Source organism: Semicossyphus pulcher, unplaced genomic scaffold (genome assembly GCF_022749685.1).
Source record: "Semicossyphus pulcher isolate SPU_LCO1_2020_fin unplaced genomic scaffold, fSemPul1.0.p SCAF_4, whole genome shotgun sequence".
NCBI lineage: Eukaryota > Metazoa > Chordata > Actinopteri > Labriformes > Labridae > Semicossyphus > Semicossyphus pulcher.
Window position 1 is genome coordinate 15,105,848 of NW_027211715.1, and position 18,999 is coordinate 15,124,846.

Below are 18,999 nucleotides of genomic sequence, written 5' to 3' on the forward strand. Positions count from 1 at the left end.
ACTCCGCACACACACACACACACACACACACACACACATTCCCTGCATACATACATTATTCACCAGAGTCTGTGAGGACAGCATGACAGCAGCAAGATTTGCCAGTTTTTTCTTCATACACACGTAAAGAAAAGTAGATCCAAGCTTCAGATTTCTGTTTGTTATTCTATAGATTTCCCCAGTGCAGTTTATAGTGATGTTATGTGCCGTATGTGGGCTGGGCCTGTTGATTTAATGCTGCTAAAGAGCTGAGTGCTGCACTGTGCGGGAGAGCAGAGAGTGGCAAAGTCCTCCCGGGGACACAAGTGTATTGTGTGTATACTATAAATGTGTGTGTGTGTGTGTGTGTTTGTGTGTGCTCCTCAGTGAAGAGGAACAGAGGCTAATTGAGGCAGGAGAGTCCAGGTGATAGCGCTCTCATTAGATGGCACTGAGCAGGTGTGTGTGTGTGCTTTTTTAGTATACCTGCGAGGATAGAAGTCCCTTATCTATTGAAACATTTGTGTGTGTGTGTGTGTGTGTGTGTGTGCGTGAGAAGGAGACTGTGAGGTGCATAGGTGTTGGGATACAAAAGACCTCAACTTAGGGCTGCACGATAAATCGTTTAACAATCGCAATTGCAATGAGCGCATGCGCAATCGTCACATCGCAGGACGTGCGATAGTGAAGCAAATTAACTGCAACACGTCACTGCAAAACCACTATTGTTACTTGATTCAAAATAAAAACTTGCCTATTTCCTGTTTTCCATCACTTATCTACAGGAAATGTCCGTTTGTTATCACATTAGAGCTTCTTTAAAACACTGAGTGAACTGACCTCTGAGCTGCTGAGTCTGTGTGTCACCTGCCTGTAAACATGCGCGTGGTGCTGCTGCTGCCGTCGCAGATAACGTCGAGGCAGTCGCTCCGCTACACGAGGCAGCTTTTGAGTGCGTGTACACTGGCTATCAGCGGCACCTCGTCCAGGTGCTGGTTAACGCTGTGGCCACATAAACAGACTGTTAACGTACCGCGGAGTGTTTGCTTTTAGCGGCTAAACCTGCAGCGCACACACACGGCGTGAGGTAGCGTGTGCTGACAGGAAGTAGGATGTGGTGAGCTTTCATTTTAAAAACGTTACCCCGCTGGTCAAGCTGATTAAAGACATATTTGAACACCTTTAGAAATGGTAGATGACATACCGTATAAGTGACACAACTGCAGCCCACTAGTCTGTTTGTATTTATTTTAAGACACACATCGCTCCACCAGGACTCTCTCTACTTTGTATGCAGGTGTCAGGCTGCACCAAGTGTGATAAAAGTAGGAGGGGAGTTTTGTTTTGTTTAAAGAAAATAGTCTTAAATAATAAACATTATGATATGAACATTGTTTATATGTACTTAAAAACAAACTGCATTTAGTTTTTTAAAAATCCCAATAAATATCGCAGAACAAAAACTTATCGCAATGTCCCGTTTGAGCAATATCGTGTAGCTCTACCTCATTGCAAAGAAAACACATAGAAGCAAATAAGTAGAAAACAAGCAAACTAAGAAACCAAATTGACTACACACACACACACACACACACGCACGCACAGCAAATACAGAACACCTCATATCTCAAATTTCAATAACAGTTAAGTTCATAGCGACGTTTCAAATTTAGCTCTCTTGTGTAAAATTTGCAGCGTCTATGTTTGCAGTGTAGTTTTTATGCCCCTTATGTGCTTTCTTAAACGTATTACACAATGTTTTTTTACTCTATTATATAAGGTTTAGTTTACTCTACTTAAGAGAAGAGCTGCAGTGATGTAGACGAGTGTAACAAATCATGTCCTTTCCTCAATCACTCAACCCATAAACACTTAAAGCGTGCTGCTAGAACTACATGAAGGAGAAAAGGTTAAAGGTCAAGCTGCTGTGTTTGCTCGCTTGTGTACCCATAACTGTCAATCTCATCCAAACACACTCTGACTGCATAAGACAACTCAATATAAACGATGCAGCTGTTGAAATAAACACAATCATTAAGAGATATTCTGTTGCAGGAGCAACATTTGAGACAACTGGCGTCAAACTGACTTAGCAGTCTTGGCACGCCTGCCTTGTGGACATGGATTGTTTGTGTGTGTCTGCACGTGTGTTGTTTTTATCCCTGTCTGTGTAGATGTTTTTTCCAGTTTGAGGCCGTGTTAGTTTGCTTGGGTCTGAACGTGTGTGTGTGTGCTCCTCTGGTTTCCTGCGACCCAGAACTTCAACCCTTTCCAGCAGCTCACCACTAACTCTGTATCTCTGGGAGAAGATTCGGCCATGAGGGCTCTGTGCAGCCCGACCACTTAATCTCTCCGCGCTGCTCAACAATCTCTTCATATTTTAGACGTCAGCTTGTGGTCGTTGGCAGCTGGGCCGGCCTCCTGCGGCCCTGTCCGCCCTGCTGCCGGCCTACCTGCGCACTACAAGCAAAGGCAGCCAATTTCTGAATGATTGTGTCAGACTGAGACATCCTCTCTCGGTGATTTGGTGACAGAAAGTCAAAGTGATCGTTAAATTATTTGCCTTCTTTCAGAGAGTTTGATGAGAAAGTTGATACCACACTCATGTGTCTACTGTGAATATGAAGCTACAGCCAGATAGCTTAGCTTAGCAAACAGACTGGGGAAAGAGAGGAAGTCTCGAGCCCTTTTCACACATGCACTCCTCGTCTCAGATCCGATGGGAGAAGAACATTCCACTCGGGGAACCGCTGACAATTTTCAGAAAATTTTAAGACAGAGTTGCCCTTTCACACACGTCCCTCACAGCAGGAGATTTCCTTGTTGGAGGGAGGGAGGGCTCCTGAGGCAGGACATGGCGTAAAAAGTGTGCTGCAGCCCCCGCAACTGGCGACAATATCTGCGTCAGCCCTCACAGCCAGAAGCTACCAAATCTCCAAATCTCTCCTATTTGCAGACATCTTTGATATTGTCGTCCTGTAAATTATCCTTCTTCTTCAACCTTGGATGTTTTTAATCATCCTGTTATGTGTCACTTTAACACGTCACAGCCCCGCCTAATCGCTCTCAGTGAATGTTTCTGACTATTACCTGCTACGCTCACACATCGGCTCACCCAGACTTCTTGCTGAGGTTTTTCTTTAAAGATTAGAGCTGAAGAGCTGAAGAGAGACATGTGGGGAGTAGAGAGTGGAGGTGACATGTACCAAATGATCAGCAGACTGGGACTCGAACCTGCGATCAGTACGTCGTAGCCTCTGTATATGGGGCACCTGCTCTACCAACTGAGCTAAACCAGCACTGCATGCTTGCTGACATTTTACCAGGAAAAAGTCTGCATGAAGTCGGGGTTGAAACATGCAGCCCACCTGAACAATATCAGGACATCTTTAGGAGTGCAGTGCATTTGCCAAAGGGGCTTTGGAGTCTGCACTGGTAGGCGAGCAACACTCGTGTTAACCTCGAGTTTTTGTACAAAATATATTGTGCAAACGGTGAGTTTAGATTTGCCTGTTGGCTTTGGACAGAACCAGGCAAACTGTTTAAGTCTTTATGCTGAGCTAAGCTAACCGGTCGTAATTCATATTTAGCATTAATATATTAGAGTTGGGAGTCCAATAAGTGCATTTCCATAATTTTTTTAACGATTCCTTTCATCTTAATTGTAAAATTGTATTTTACAAAACGGAAGAAAAGCTCACTTTAACTTTAAAATGAACTATCTGACTTCGTCGACGCCTCTTGCTAACACCCTTACGGATGATCAGTTGAAGACTCACTCAATGCGGGTGCAACAGAATGTATACGAGCTTCTACACTGAGCTCACCTGAAGAACTGACAGATAAAAGATCTCATCTAAGTTAAATGATATAGACATAGTGTTTGGGAATGTATTGAATGGAGCTGAATAAAGGAGAGGTGTTGTACAAGAGAGGGCCTGGACATTAGCAGGAAGGATGTCCATTAAGGAAGAGGATGTAACGCATTAGAGACCTTGCCTCTCCACCAGTTCAGGGGCCTCGTATGAGACTAATAAGTCGAGCAGACCTGGGACACATGGCTTAGTTTGGAGTGGTTTAAATATTAAAGGTACTCTTGATTTAACTTATTAAATGTCATGGCAGAAAGCGAGCAACAACACATGCTTACAATATGTCAGACTGCTGTAATTACACTGTGTTTATGATTACAAATTACAGCTAATAACCAGGGCGGGTAATCATATTAAGTAGCCCGACTGATGTCATGTTTACATTGTGTCTAATTAATAAACAGTCAAAAGAACATTGCTGTTGTTAAGCAATAAAAAACAAGTCCTGGCTGGTTAATGTGTAAGTATTGTCACAGTTTTCAGTGTCCAGAGCTGCTGAACAGCTGCTTGAACCCAGAACAACTTATAATGTGAATTCCATCCCCGGCCGCACAATGGAGGGGGAATCACACTCACAGGAAGTGAAGCTGAAAGAACGTCTTACCTCTGACAGGAAGGTCTGTGCGGATTTCTGTGCGCCGACATGAAGCAAATACTCATACACGTATAAAGCTAACCTGGAAGACAGAGAGAGAGAGAGGAAGAAGTCAGTGTCAACGATCAGATCAGTATATTTTATTTTATTTTCTCACATTACTTCAAAATAAGAGACACAAGCTCATGCCCTCCTCCCTGAATTTGTCACACTTCAACTTAAGTCCAACAAATGTGAACAACCGGCATGAAATCATCACTGTGTCATTATAGATGGAGCTTGGATAAACACCATTTTACAGCATGGAGATCGTATAGATGTTGGAGGGGTTGTAAACGTGTGATGTAAAGCTCCGCAGCTCTGAGCTAAAGAGCCTCGGTGGCACTCGGCCATATTCCTGTGGTTTTAGGAAAGTCTGCCGTTGAGACGAAGAGGCTGAAAACAAAACGGTGTCGACACTGAAAGAAACATGGACGGAGGAAGAATATCCTCAGACGTGGCTCATGTCGGACTCTCAGGTGTCATGACACTGCTTGTAGGATTCCTGTTATATTTAAGGTGTTACGAACATCTTGGTGCTGATCTAAGTATCAGATAGTAGGGTAAAAAAACACTGTCTTCCTGGACACTTTAATTAATACACAGAGTCATAGTGAAACTGTATTTGAAAGGAGAAAAATGGCAAACATACTGTATGGGCAAGTTTAACACTTAAGTCAGGGGGCAAACAACAAAAATGCATTCCCAAATAATAAAACTAACAAAAGGTAAATTTGTCTTTGATGGTTTTCAACAAGTTTTTAATCTTCAGTTTGCCACCATTGAAACAATTACACACACACGTTTACTTTCTTTACAGATAACAATCAGTGCTGATAAAAAGAGTTCATAAAGTCACTGCTCTCGGCTCTGAAACAGTTGTGCAATGGACTGTACTTACATATCGCTTTTCTAGTCCTCCCACCACTCACTACCTGTCACATTCACCCATTCATACTCTGATGGCAAAAAGTGCCAATCTCCAATCAGGACCTACCCACATTCATACCCGATGACTTTGCCTTTGGGAGCAATTTGGGGTTCAGTGTCTTTTGCAAGGACACTTTGACATGTGACTGTAGCAGTCAGGGATCAAACCACCAACCTTCCGATTGAGAGACGACCGACTCTACCACTGAGTCTTCATAAAAGCACAATGAATCGGTTTTACATTTGGGACAGAGCCAGGCTAACCTTGTTACCAGTCTTCACGCTATGCTAGGCTAAGCTAAGCTAAGCTAACCACTCCTCGCTGTAGATAATAGAGTGGTTTCAATCGTGTCATCTAACTCTCAGAAAGAAAGCAAATAAGCTAGCTGCTAATATTGAATCCGTTCAATATTTAGTCAGACTGAACAAAAGCCTGATTTGAACTGAAGAAGAAACAAGGCGGCGAGTCTCATTCAATCTAACCAAATCAAAGGGGCTGATTTTAGGGGGGATAAACTATCGCTCACGTTACCTCAGCACCCACACATCCTTGTTACTTGTCATTGCCTTCGCCCCGCTAACTCAGCTAACGCTCGACCCTGAGAGACGAGAAGGGGTCCGGACTACAGCAGCTGGACCAGACTCAAACAGCTAAATGGATTCCTTCTGAATGTGCAAGAAACATGACATTCAAAATAAAGCCCAGTCCTCATTGGACTGCATTGTCCTTAGATAAGCACACGTAGAGCTCTCCCTCACACCATTTCAGGCCAAAAGCAACCTTTGCCCTCCATCAGAACAAAGAGTAAACTCTGTGTACTACAATGCAGGAGCCTGGACAGACATCACAGCCTGCAATCATCCGTATGCAGCAGCCTCCAGCTCTGAAACAGAGTAGAGGTGAGCTGATGTGTTTGTATGTACGCTTGCTTATCATGCTGATCACATGCGTCCGAGCCAGAGCAGACACTCAGTTATGATGTTCAGGTAGAACCTGATGATGCTGAATGAATCAATAATGAGCCGGGCCAGAGTTGAACGACCTGACTCCTGAACTTCTCAAAGACATCTCTGCAGCGTCTTGACAAGCATGAAGAAAATGATGCGCCACAGCTGGACCGAAGCAGCTTCAGCTAGCATTAACACTCGATGCTATCGCCTCTTTCTCAGTCTTACATCAGAAACAACTGTATCAACACTTAATTCTGAGACAAGCTGTCTTAAAAAAGGATTTAAAGTTGGACAGAGTTTTTGATTACAGTGTGTATGTGCTTGTTTGAGGGGGATGTGGTGACAGAGGGGTGGTCAGAGGCGTCCTTACTAAAGGCCCGCTCACAGTCTGCAGGGCAGAAGAGGATAGTGAGAAGCATGAGTCACAAGAAGGAGCAAACTGCTGGTTGTAAATGTTTAATATTGATCTCAAATGGAGTGACTCTGCTACTGTTACATGACACTGATCAGTGTTGTGTTTAGGAACAATTTATCCATTTAATTATGTGTTGTCTGAAAAAATACTACATAAGACCGAAGCTCTGTGTGATTTGTTCACTTCAGAAGCCTCCATTCACACCTACACCGATCAGCCATAGCATTGTGACCACTGACAAGGAAAGTGAACAACATAGATGATCTTGTTACAATGGCATCTGTCAGTAGGTGGGATATGTTAGGCAGCAAGTGAACTTTTTGTCCTTGAAGTTGATGTGTTGGAAGCAGGAACAATGTGTAAGGATGTGTCAGAGCATCTCCAGAACTGCTGCTCTTGTGGGGTGTTCCTGGTCTGAAGTGGTCAGGTTCTACCAAGAGTGGTCCAAAGACGGAGAACCAGTGATCCGGTGACAGGTGACCAAGGCGCATTGATGCGTGTGGTGATTGAAGGCTGACCCGTGTGGTCTGAGCCAACAGAAGAGCTACTGTAGCTCAAACTGCTGAAAAAGTTGATGCTGGTTCTGATAGGTGTCAGAACACACAGTGCATTGCAGTTGGTTGTGTATGGGGCTGCGTAGACCAGTCAGGGTGCCCACGCTGATCGCTGTCCACTGCAGAAAGCACCTACAGTGCATCGCAGTTTGTTACTTTGGCAGGTACAACCTACCTAAACATTGCTGCAGACCAAGTACTTCATGGAAACAGTATTCCCTAATGGCAGTGGCTTCTTTTACCTCCCTGCCACACTGCAGACATAATCTAGAAATGATTTTGATCAACACGACGATGAATTCAAGGTGTTGACTTCCCCTCCAAATTCCCCAGATCTCAATCCCATGGAGCATCTGTGGGATGTGCTGGACAAACAAGTCGGATCCATGGAGGCCCCACATCGCAACTTACAGGACTTACAGGATCTGCTGCTAACGTCTTGGTGCCGGATACCTCAGCACACCTTCAGAGGTCTAGTGGAGTCCATGCCTGGACGGGTCAGGACTGTTTTGGCAGGGGGTCATAATGTATGGCTGATCTGTGTATATACTAATATTCTTTAATTATGTTATTCGTTTAAAACGCAGCCTCTTGTGTATATTTGCAAAGTAATATCATTGCAAAATGGAATCACAATCCACATGGTGAATTTTCCCCCTCTTAAATAAGCACTGGAAGCCATTTAAAGAATCCCACATTGGCCATAGTGAAGTGTACTGACTCTATTTAAACATTGAATCTCCTTAATAGAGCACTATGGCCATATCGTCAATTGATGTGCAATTATAGTTGTTTTTAGGGAGAATGTAAATAAAACATATGGAGTAAAAACAGTAAAAACATAGAGTAAGGGATTTTTTTCAGCCTAAGTAGTGACTTCAATCTCACTCTCAGGCTGTAGACGGAGACCACGCAGCGATGTTCGGCTGTTACAGATTGTCGTGTAGGGGTGTTGGAACTTCTCAAGGCTCAGTCGGACAAACGTGCTCTCAAAAGGCCTTAAAACAGGAAGCTTGAAGAAACCTGTAAGGCTCTCAGGACTTAAATCCGGTATCCAAATCTATGGTACACAGCCCCAAAACCCTCCCGTAAGACAGCCTCCGCCTGCGGGGTCAAACCCAGGGCAAAGACATCCACAGTTATCTTGCTCATACACCTTAACAGTTGTGAGTGTATGTTCGTAACTGAAGCTGACTCTGATGAGTAATTAAACAGTAGAATAGTTCCTTATTGGAAATCAGGCGACTGATTAAGCCTGTAACACTACTTGAAATATCGGGTTGGCCTTTTTTGCGATTACTGTAATCCTGATGTAACGATCTTTGTTTTTGCTCCATCAGAGGGAACAGTTTAGGGGATGTTGAGTTGTTAGGATTCTAGGTAAAGTAAGTCGGTCTAAAATGTAAAAATGAGGCCTTCCTTGCAGCGTAAAACAACCCGCCAGCTCCCACACATCCCATCCACACTGTACAGAACCGGACAGAGATTCCCACGAGCGCCGCGCCAATGAAATTTTCAGGGCAGAGCCTGGCGTGATCTGAGGGGCTCCATGCCCCGGCGATGGGCACCTGCTCCGGCTGCGATGCATTATTTAAAAACGCTCATTCAGTCCAGGCTTCAGGGGACACCTTTTGTTACTCCGTCAGAAGCGGTGAGTGTTACTGGGCTGAGGAGGAGACTTTTCTGTGGACTGGAGGAGCAGAAGGAGGCCCGAGGACGGCCAGGTAGATAAAAGAGACACGGGAGGGGAAGAGCTGTGTCAGAGGGAAACTGAGGGTCAGGGCCTCATCTTTTTTTTCCCTCTGTGGATGCTGTAAACCTGAATTCCTTCCCTGTGAACCCTGAGCTAGGTACACATGTCACTCAGGAATAAAAGATGAGACGCTTACAAGACAAACCGCAAACACACAGTCGAGTCTACAGCTCGCATTTCCTCCGCTGCACATTCACTCTCTCCTCTTCTGCTGTCTGTTTCTCTCCTCTTAAGCTACAACATCACAGTTTTCCACCATATACAAACTTGTGTGACTGTTTCTAAGGGGCATAAAACAATCTTCTCCATCATCTCTGATCTTTTCTCCCTCTCCTGACCCGACCAGCCCTTTGCTCCGTGTCCACACATCAAGGAGATCTCTCCCACTGCCTCGTCCCCAGGAAACACACCTGACATTTCGCCTCGGGCTGCCCCCGGCCGGCCTTCCTCTTACCTCCGCTCGCCCCCCAGAGACAAGGGCATCTCAGCTGAGTTTAGCCAGCTAAAGCACAGACAGTTAGCAAATTAACTTTCATGTCTTTGTTTCAATAATTCAGCAGCGAGAGCAGGGGCCGGGTGAGGTAAGGTATGGAGGGAGGAAGTGATGGAGGAGGATTAAGCTGCGGCCTGTTTCTGCATCTGCTCTCAAAAATATATACCATTCATAATTTATTATGCAGTGCGGTGAAGAAAAGCACCAAAATATTATTTCCTGTTGTATTAAATATGTATACGCATCATATAAAGACAGTATAGATCTGACAGTGGTGGTGTGAAGGTGAAGGAGGGCTGTGATGTCTGATGGAGACACCTGTGATACACTGAAGCTGCTTCACTGAAGCTCAGTCCCGCCGCACACGCTGTTTATGTTTGCTCGGCTTTGTTATGGCAGCTCCTTTGTCAAAACAAATCAGTGTCAATAGGCGTGTAAACACACACGGCTTTAGCCATGGGTTAATCCACACAGTCACACACACACATGTGCATACAGGCAACCACACACACACACATTTAGTGCTCTCACTTTCTGCCAGCAGCTACTTGACTCTGTGAAGTTACCTGTCGACAGCTCACCTGTGGAAGCCCTTTGACCTCATGCTTTAACTGTCTGATGACTCGTTCCTTCTCACACACACTCAGTCGGAGAGGAAGAGGAGACAGATTTTACTGACATAGCTGACATAGTTGTGTTATCAGCCGCGCCTCCTCCCACCGCTTTAATGAGGACAAATCACAGAAAATGAACTATGAAACACTTGTTTGTTTTCTAAAAGAACTCTTTTGGAGCCTTGTGCACCTTTTCTCCGCTCAGACGGATTATCGTCTCTGTATGCTCTTAAATGACACTTCTCTTCTGTGCGCTCTGTTGCCAAACTGATTAACAACTTCAGGCACGGAGCCTCAATATTTATACTGTCTCCTTTATTTCAAGAGAGAAAACTAACAAATTTGTGCGGATGCACCCAAAGCAGCCGACGAAAGGCGGCATTAATTGACTGTTGACAAATCTGAATGGAGCACAGTGAGCCAAAGGGTGCCGAGGGTAAATCAAGGGCTTCTTTACTTTTACTGCAGTGTTTCTGCCTATGTCAGTGCGCAGCTCTTTATGCCGCCTTCAAAAGGCTCAAATGCAGATGGTAGAGCCATCTGTGTAGAATCAAAACCATGCATTCAGACCTGAAGATCCCCATTAAAGTGCATGTAAATACATGGGAGGAGCCAGAGGAGGAGCGGAGGATGTAAAGAAGGCCGCGTTCAAAACAAACTGATTAACTTGACGTTCTTCAAGCTGAAGTTCTTTTCCCAAACAAATTCAGCGGCACTCGATATCGCACTAAAATGTCTGTAAACAAACAGGGAGGATTAGAAAGCAGACGAGGGAGCAGGATTCTGAGGAAACTAAGAAAGTGCTTTTAAGAAATGAGATGTTTGATCCAGCTATTAAACGTGTTTGTGAATGGCACCTTTAATTAAGACGCCACATTCATCAGTTCATGTTTCAAAGAGGTTGCTTTTACTACATAATAAGGTGACAATAATATAACTCCTGCTCGAATTACATTCAATAAAACGCTGTAAAAAAATAAATAAAAGTGTGGCGAGTAATTAATTCCTGTGGTCACGAGGGCACCAGTTCTTCCTACACTTTTATTATCATGATACGTGTGTTTTCTCTTTTCAAAACGTCTGATCACAATAAAGTGTCTCCTGAAAGAAAACACTTCCCTCCCCTTGTCCCTGCTACCTGTGATCTCCAGACAAACCATCCACGCGGCTGAATAGCGTGAGCACGGCGAGGCCTTGGATGTGTGGAGGAATCCACACGAGTGTTGAATGTGACTGTTTGCTTTATGTTGTGTTTCTGTACAAGCTGGTTGGATCCGAGCCTTGGTTTCAAGGCTTTAAAGGAAATAAAAACACACACTTGGCTTGCTGTGCAGCGTAGGAAATACATCGAGGTTGTAAATTGGAACTTTTTGTGTAGCAAACTTGCTGTATAGTATTCAGGTGGCTGTTAACTGAAGCATTCACACAGGAAGATGTGATGATCCCAACACTGCAGCACATACAGTGAGTTACGGGTCTCTATCAAACCGGCGAGGACTTTTTAAAAGAGTCGCAGATTCATTGAGTAAAAAGGGAAAGCGGTGTGAAAAAATGTATAAAGCACAAACTGTTTCTTTTAATGTTTCCAAAACTTCTATAAAAATCTTCAGCAGCTCAGAATGTAAACTCAATATGACACCAGATTGACAAAAAGCAGGTATAAAAATAAAACAAAGATTGTTTTTATGGCACAAAATATCCCCAAAAGCAGAAGTCACATACTAAACAGACTTTTTACGGCTATTATTAGCAATGTAGCCATTGTTGTTCTCTCTCTCTCTCTCTCTCTCTACTTCTCCCTCGCTGTCGAGGCAGATGGCTGTTCACCATGACTCTGGTTCTGCTCGAGGTTTCTGCCTGTCATAAGCAAGTTTTTCCCTGACAATGTTGCCAAATGTTGCCGGGGAAATAATCCTCCTCCTGAAGCCGACTCCAGAGTCGAGGCTTCATGCTTCCACACGAACGACTACAACAACGCTGACTTTTACAACGCCATCTAAGGCCGAAGTAACACACACCAATAGTTTGTTTATTTTCTCGAGTTGTGATTGGATTATTGGATGATTGTGGGTGTCAACTGCTCTATTTGTAAGGCGTTTAGAGATATCTTTTGTTACGATGCGGCGTTATAAATAAAGATTGATTGAAGTCATAGCAGGATTATTTATATAGAAAGCATGAAATTCAAATGTTTATTTGCAGCTTCTTCCTTTTAGCACCAGTTGGTCCTGTGTCACTCTCATGCCCTGCACACACTATAGCATTGTCTGAATGCTTTCAAGTATACAAGGAAAACACTAATCTGGACAAATGAAGAATTTTTCCAGCTCTGTTACTTTCTTACAGTTCCCTTCTGAAGAAGAGGCTTAAACATTTATACACTTGAAATAAAACAGTCTGTGACACACAGGTTTGATAGTTGATTAGAGCTGAGCATTCATTTCCAACCTTACCTTATAAAAGAGAGAGAGAGGCCAATAAAATGTATCGTAAATATATAGATTTTTAACTGCACACTGCATGACTGACTCTGTTTTAATAGGGTACAAGTCCATACAGGGCGCCCCTCTTTTACTTCTCTGAATATGTAAAGAACGGTATGAATATGTAAATATGAATATGAGCTAATTCAGTGATGCACTGAGGCAGCTGTTGTGAGCTCCACATTTACAAGGAAACATGTGTTGGCCCTGCGGGGCAGGTTAGGGTGACAAGACAGGTGAGGGGAGAGGGCAAGCGCTGTCCATTATGTGTGGACGTTACCTATAGGCCTGTGATGTGCTGATACACACACTAACACACACACACTGATAACTTGAAGTAAATGTATGCACTGGGTTTAAAGAGGTTAATATTTACTGTGGACGTTCTGATATATTTAATAAGCAAACAAACACATAAAAAAGGGAATTGATTAATTTTGCTTTTGACAAACAACAGAGAAGCATTCATCCTTCCCAGCTCTCTAAAGACGAGCATCTCTCATGAGTTAAATTATTAATCCTCCTCCTACACTATCATTTGATAATACATGCTGCCTCTGCACAGATTTCACTCCCAATGACACATGGAACATAATCCACGCTGCCTGAACAAGCAACTAAAAACATTCAATAATCTACCGCTCTTCAAATATTGTAAATAAAGTGATGAGGCGCAAGCACACAAACAGGTGTAAAAGCAGCAGAGCAGTCTGCTTACGGTTCATATGCAATATTAAAGCATCATATGCTGGTTCAAAGGTCACTCTGCCTGCTGTTCATAAAACCACATGGGACTGTTTTCATTTAGGATTCAGTCTCACACACACACACACACACACACAAACACGGAGCTGCTCAATTTTCCAATAATCGGAGTGAAATTAAACGCTCGTGGCACCAGAAGTGTACAAAGTATTCGAGGAAGATTACACTAAGCACATAAGCGAGCCACATCTCTAGAAAGCTTAATCAATTGAATGTGACACGGCAATGCATCAAAAAAAAAAATACAAGAGAGTCTCTAAAGAAATGTTGTTTCTATTACTGATGTATGATGTGTGTAACAGCAGCCTCTCAGGACCTGACAGTGTTTTTAGATTACAACTGCATCTCAGCAGGGATCCCTCCTGACTCCCCCAACCTCAGACTGGTTAGTGCGTAAAAATAGCTAATGATGATAAAAGACTACACCGATCTGAGAGCTGCGATGCAAAGGAGGTCCAAATCTGTGAATGGCCCCAAACAGGAATATTCTGAGCAGCATCGAAATAAAGATCAGGAGCAGAGCAGCCTCCGGTTTACAAGAGGGACAGCTACATTCAAAAGTTACATTTGATTTTTACATTGTATCCCAAAGCATGCACTGACACGTGCTTTTATTGTGAAAATAAACACAATTAAATGCTAAATCTCGCAAGAAACACGACGTAATTGCACCGTATTTAAAACAAGCAGCAGTGATTTTTTTTGCAATAATTCCAAACACAAAAACCATCAACACACATGCGATCTCACAGTCATCAGCAAGTCTTAAGATAAAGTCTGCTTGTGTGAAAATAAAAGCTTTATATTCGTGGCAGCATGACTCTCCTTCGTGTGAGTGGATGCTAAAAAGTTTACCACCGCTGCACGACTGCTGAATGGGACAAAACTTTTCCCTTCATCGCCAGGTTTGTTGCGCCCGGCATTGCGCCTCAAAAACACAGTAAACATCCCGAGCAAGCTGCCTATTTTTATTCGTAAAACACAAAATAATTCATCCAACCGGCAGCTTCATCTCCCAAAGTTTAGAGATTGAACCGAGCAGCCTGTCCGAACAGGGGCGAGCGCATAAACCCCAGCAGAAACATGCTCAACCCGAAATCATGTAAAAATGCGCTTCTGCTACTTTTAGTGCTGCAGAAGCTGTAACACATCATGACAGAAAATGCATTGTTGCTCTCAAAAATCGCGCCGAATTACAGAGGAAGAGTTGAGTACAAACGCACAATATCAGTGAATATCCAGTGCATGAACGCAAAAGTGCAAACAAGAGGCAGAATTTAAAGGAAAAAGTTTAAAAGGCGCACCTTTAAGGTGGTCGGAGGGGAGGAGGAAACCGCACGCAGGAGCGCACTTTAGTACAGTACACTCCTTTTAAATTACAGTACCTAGTTTCGAAAGTTGGACTCCCCTCCTCTGCCCCCCTCGCGTGCATGATAAGCAGGTAAACTCTTACATATAGCCCATAATTCACTTACTTTTCTCTCGCTTGGCTATCGGAAGGGACGACAGCTCCTTTACCTTTGGCGTACATGCTGGATTCTGTTTTAAGACTTTTGCCCCACTCAACACCTGTCAAAGAAAGCAGCCAGGAAAACGCTCCATCTCCATAGCTACCCCTTTAGTGTTTTTTCCTCCCCCCCTTCTCCTCCTCCTCCCCCTCCTCCTCCCTCCTCCTTCTCTCTCCTCTCCCTCCCTCTCTTTCTCTGCTTTTTTTTTTTTTTTTTTTTTTTTTTACATCTCCAACATTGGCCACAAATCAGGCACAGTTTCTATTGGGGGGACTTGAAACCGTCCTCTGTTGGATTTTTTTCCCTCCTCAGCCGCTGTTCCGCAGACCTGCTCCTCCTCCCTCCGCTCTGCAAACGGTGGGGGCTCCTTAAAGGGAAACACACACTTCTTGTTTACTGACCTCAGAAACATGAGCAGAGAAGGGGGGAAGATGGGGAAAGGTATGCCGGGTACAGACTTCGCACTTTACAACTTCTGCCAGCTCCTTTAGGAAGGCTGACGATATATAAATATTTTACCCCCCAGAAAATACGTCCCAGGACTTCAGTTTGAGTTTGGGAATTTAACTCACAACAATGAGGACACTGCTTTTGCATGATAAGTAGTTCCCACATGATGTTACTTTGTGGAGTTATTTTTTGATAATCACAAAACAATGTACGCACCTTATTAGCTCATTATATCATACTATGTCAGAAATATATGTTTAAGTATAGGATGGTCAAAAGAAATGTCTAAACACTGCTTGAGTTACATGAGGATGACTCTGCACCTCTTGATATCCAGAGGCAACGCTCAGTGCTAATGCAGGATGTAATGTGCCAATATAATAAGGTGGAAGGTGAAAATATGGAGCTCAGGGTGGTGAATGGGTGTGTACCGTAGACTGTTTATAAGAAGTGGATGTAGCCTTTTGGTTGAAAAAGTGAAGCCAAAGTGCTTTAAACCTGCGTTCTCTTTAAAGGCCACAAGGGGGCGACTGCACTGGTGGCAAAATTCTGAGTGTATGGAACCAACTAAAAATAACCTTCTTCTTACTTGATTTTTTAACCCATTGTTTCTAATTTTCTTCAATACTGCATGACCTCTGAGAAATAATGGTCCCATGTAGAGTAAAATGAGGATGAAACAGGGTACGCTTTAGGGCTTGTTTACCTGTAATTGACAAGTCACTACCACAGTGACCTATCAACCCAGAAAGAGGTTTATCCTGTCATCCAAACATGGTCACTTATGGCTCCAAAAGGCCAAAACGTTGAACTTAAGCATTTAAATGGCATCTCGGTGTCTACGTCCACTTCTCAGTCTATTGGAGTATTCAGAAGTTTTTTTGCTCACTGGTTCGTTTGCTATCACTGGTCCTTCAAACCTCTTCATCACACAGAGGGAAAACATGGCTCTGATGTTGATGTTGGTCATATGTGCAGCTCATTGGACAAAGTAAAACAACTTGCAACCCACTCTTGACCTGTGCTTGTTGTAAAAGGAACTGGCACTTGAGACAGCTTGAGATATTTTTTACATTATGGAGCCCCGGTGCAAGTCCTGTCAAACTTGTGAAAAAAAACAAAAAACAAGAGGGCATTTAACAGAAATAAGGTCGTGTTCTGAATCCATTGATTATTTTTGATAATCCTTCACTGAGGTCACAGTTTATTGAACCTTTTATTTCAGTATTATTTGGCTCAAACTGAGAAGTAATCGTTGTTGTAGTCTGGTCAGAGACCAACCCCACAAACAGCTCTGAGGTTTACTTGAGTGAATCTGATCCCTAAGCAGCAAACAACTCATGAACTTTTGCTATTCAGAATATTGAACAATCAGAAATGAACTGGTGGGATGAAGATCCAGAAGCGATGAGTTAATCAAGGGCGTTCTTGGTTAACACAAGGGAGGCTTAAGCAGCAGTCTCCAGTGCCAAGTCATACTCGCTGTTCTGCATAGAGAGCGAGTGTCTCGTCTGAGATCTTTAGCTTCATTCTTGTTTGCTAAAATGGAATTGTTTAATTCTGTTCATTACAACTCTGTGATCAGAGGCCTGCTCACTTTCCCTTACGTCTCCGACTCCAACTACAAAGCAGTAGGAGTTGGCGCGCTGGTTGTCTCCGTATGGTGAGCTACTAAATCCGTTAAGTAATACATGTTCATGGTATTTGTCAAATAGGCCTAAAGTGAGGATGTGCTTGTGATCTTTACCTTTTGATATCCTGTGGCATACAGTCAGAGGGGTCGTTTAATGCTCTCAGAGATCAGGGCATGATACAACAGAAAAAACTGCAAAGGAAGAACCAAATGTGAAGTATACAAGGGCGTAACGGTGGTAACTACTTATGCAATCATTTCTTAATGTTTTATATTTGTGCTCAAAGCAGCAGTGTGTAAGATGTACAGTGTGTAACCAACTGACGACCACCCCCCCTCATCCTCCCCTTCCAAGAATGTAGGAGGATCTATGGTGGCCTTGAAAGTGAAAAAAAAAACACTCAAACAAAGGCCGTTTCTAGAGCCAGGGCTTGGTTTGTCCGTTCTGGGCCACTGTAGAAACATGGCAGTGCAACATAGAAGATTCCTTGAGCAAAGACACCCGCTCAATCTGTAGATATAAAAGACTTGTTCTAAGGTAACGCAAACATAACCATTCTTCTTTTTAGAAGGTTATACACGACTGAACACATGTTTTATTCCATTACTGATAAAAAAAACTCTGATCTGACATACTAGACCTTTAAAGGGGAACTGTTGTAATATGGATTTGAACTTCGAGAAAGTTGAAGGACTTGCAAGAGGCTCCTACTTTATGAAGTTGCAAAAACACTTTAAATTTAATTTATCCAATCCCCATTTGAATCTTAAACCACTTTCCCACCAAATTTAGTGCGTTGACACAGGTTTTTCAGACCCAGGAAGACCCACTTATAGATGCCGATTGTCTCTTTTCCCATTGCCAGTGGAGTATACGTCTTTGGTCTCTTTTCTGCTGCGTCACCGTCTGACATCACAAAGCAGTAAGAAAACAATGAAGACGTTATGGTGGTTTATCAAACTCAGCGCCGACAAATTTGTAACGATGTTCGAGCGCTGCTCGGACGGAGACGGGCGGAATTTGTAGCTGAGATGACAAGGAGTCGCAGAATTTACCGACGGAGCGTAGCATCGCGCCGGACAGGGGGCGGACATTAGCGCGTCAACACGGGTTTTGTGTTCCCATCAATGCCAATCGCCGCTGAGGTGATAATTACCTGGGTCTGCTGCAGAGTCATTTGACCCGGGTCTGAATGCTGATTGAAACCTTTCCCACTGAGCAAAAAAACGTAATGTTAGTGGATTTTTTGACCAGTGGAAAAGCAGCTTATCAGATAGTAGTACTAGATACTAGTTTGTAATGTTCCTCTGTGAATAAGTTTAGGTCTCAAGATGACCAAGCACTTTGTCATTCCCCATGAAGCCATCAAATACAAACTACGAATTGACATGGGCCTAGACAGCTGATGCAGTTCAAAAGGTACCTTTTAGTGTCTTTATAAGATGCACTGGGCTTCCATCTAACAAATGTAAACTCCATCAATGCCATATTAGACGCACAGAGCAACTGTGCGGATGTAGTACGAAGACCGATAAGGTCAGTTTGGAGTGTCACCAGTGATGGATGGGTCATACAACACAGGACTTACAGGCTCATGTAGGACACCAGGGTCCCTTCTGAAACAATAAGTCCACGTTGACAACCTTGAATGAGAACAGATGGAATAAACCTGATTCTGATTATTTTTGTAATTTTTTAGATGCTCCTTCCAGAACCATCCAAGAATATTTAACAACAATGTTAACAGGCCAAGTAGTGCTCACTTAATCTTAATAAACAGCCAAGATAGCACGCAGGATAACTCACAAAGACAGCCCACTTAATATGATGCTTTTCAGACGGGCTTCAGATCGCAAGGCGAAGTTAAAACTGTTAATGCATCTGATTACCGATGTCTGACGTGCGCCTTGCAGAAGTTTCACTGGAATTCATCCACACTGGGTCAGAAGCAAGAGATTTAGGAC

General features: G+C 43.4%; 1 protein-coding gene across 2 annotated transcripts in view; it reads right to left on the minus strand.

The window, feature by feature from the left end:
* ssbp4 (single stranded DNA binding protein 4) overlaps positions 1-15,066 on the minus strand; it is an 84,633-nt gene extending 69,567 nt beyond the window's left edge. For both annotated transcript variants that reach the window (XM_069679335.1, XM_069679334.1), the window contains exons 1-2: positions 14,919-15,066; positions 4,456-4,528 (exon numbers count right to left, since the gene is read on the minus strand). In XM_069679335.1, coding sequence (XP_069535436.1) covers positions 4,456-4,528; positions 14,919-14,974 — 129 coding nt within the window. In that variant the 5' untranslated portion in view covers positions 14,975-15,066. The remainder of the gene's footprint in view (positions 1-4,455; positions 4,529-14,918) is intronic.
* Positions 15,067-18,999: the final 3,933 nt, after the last annotated feature.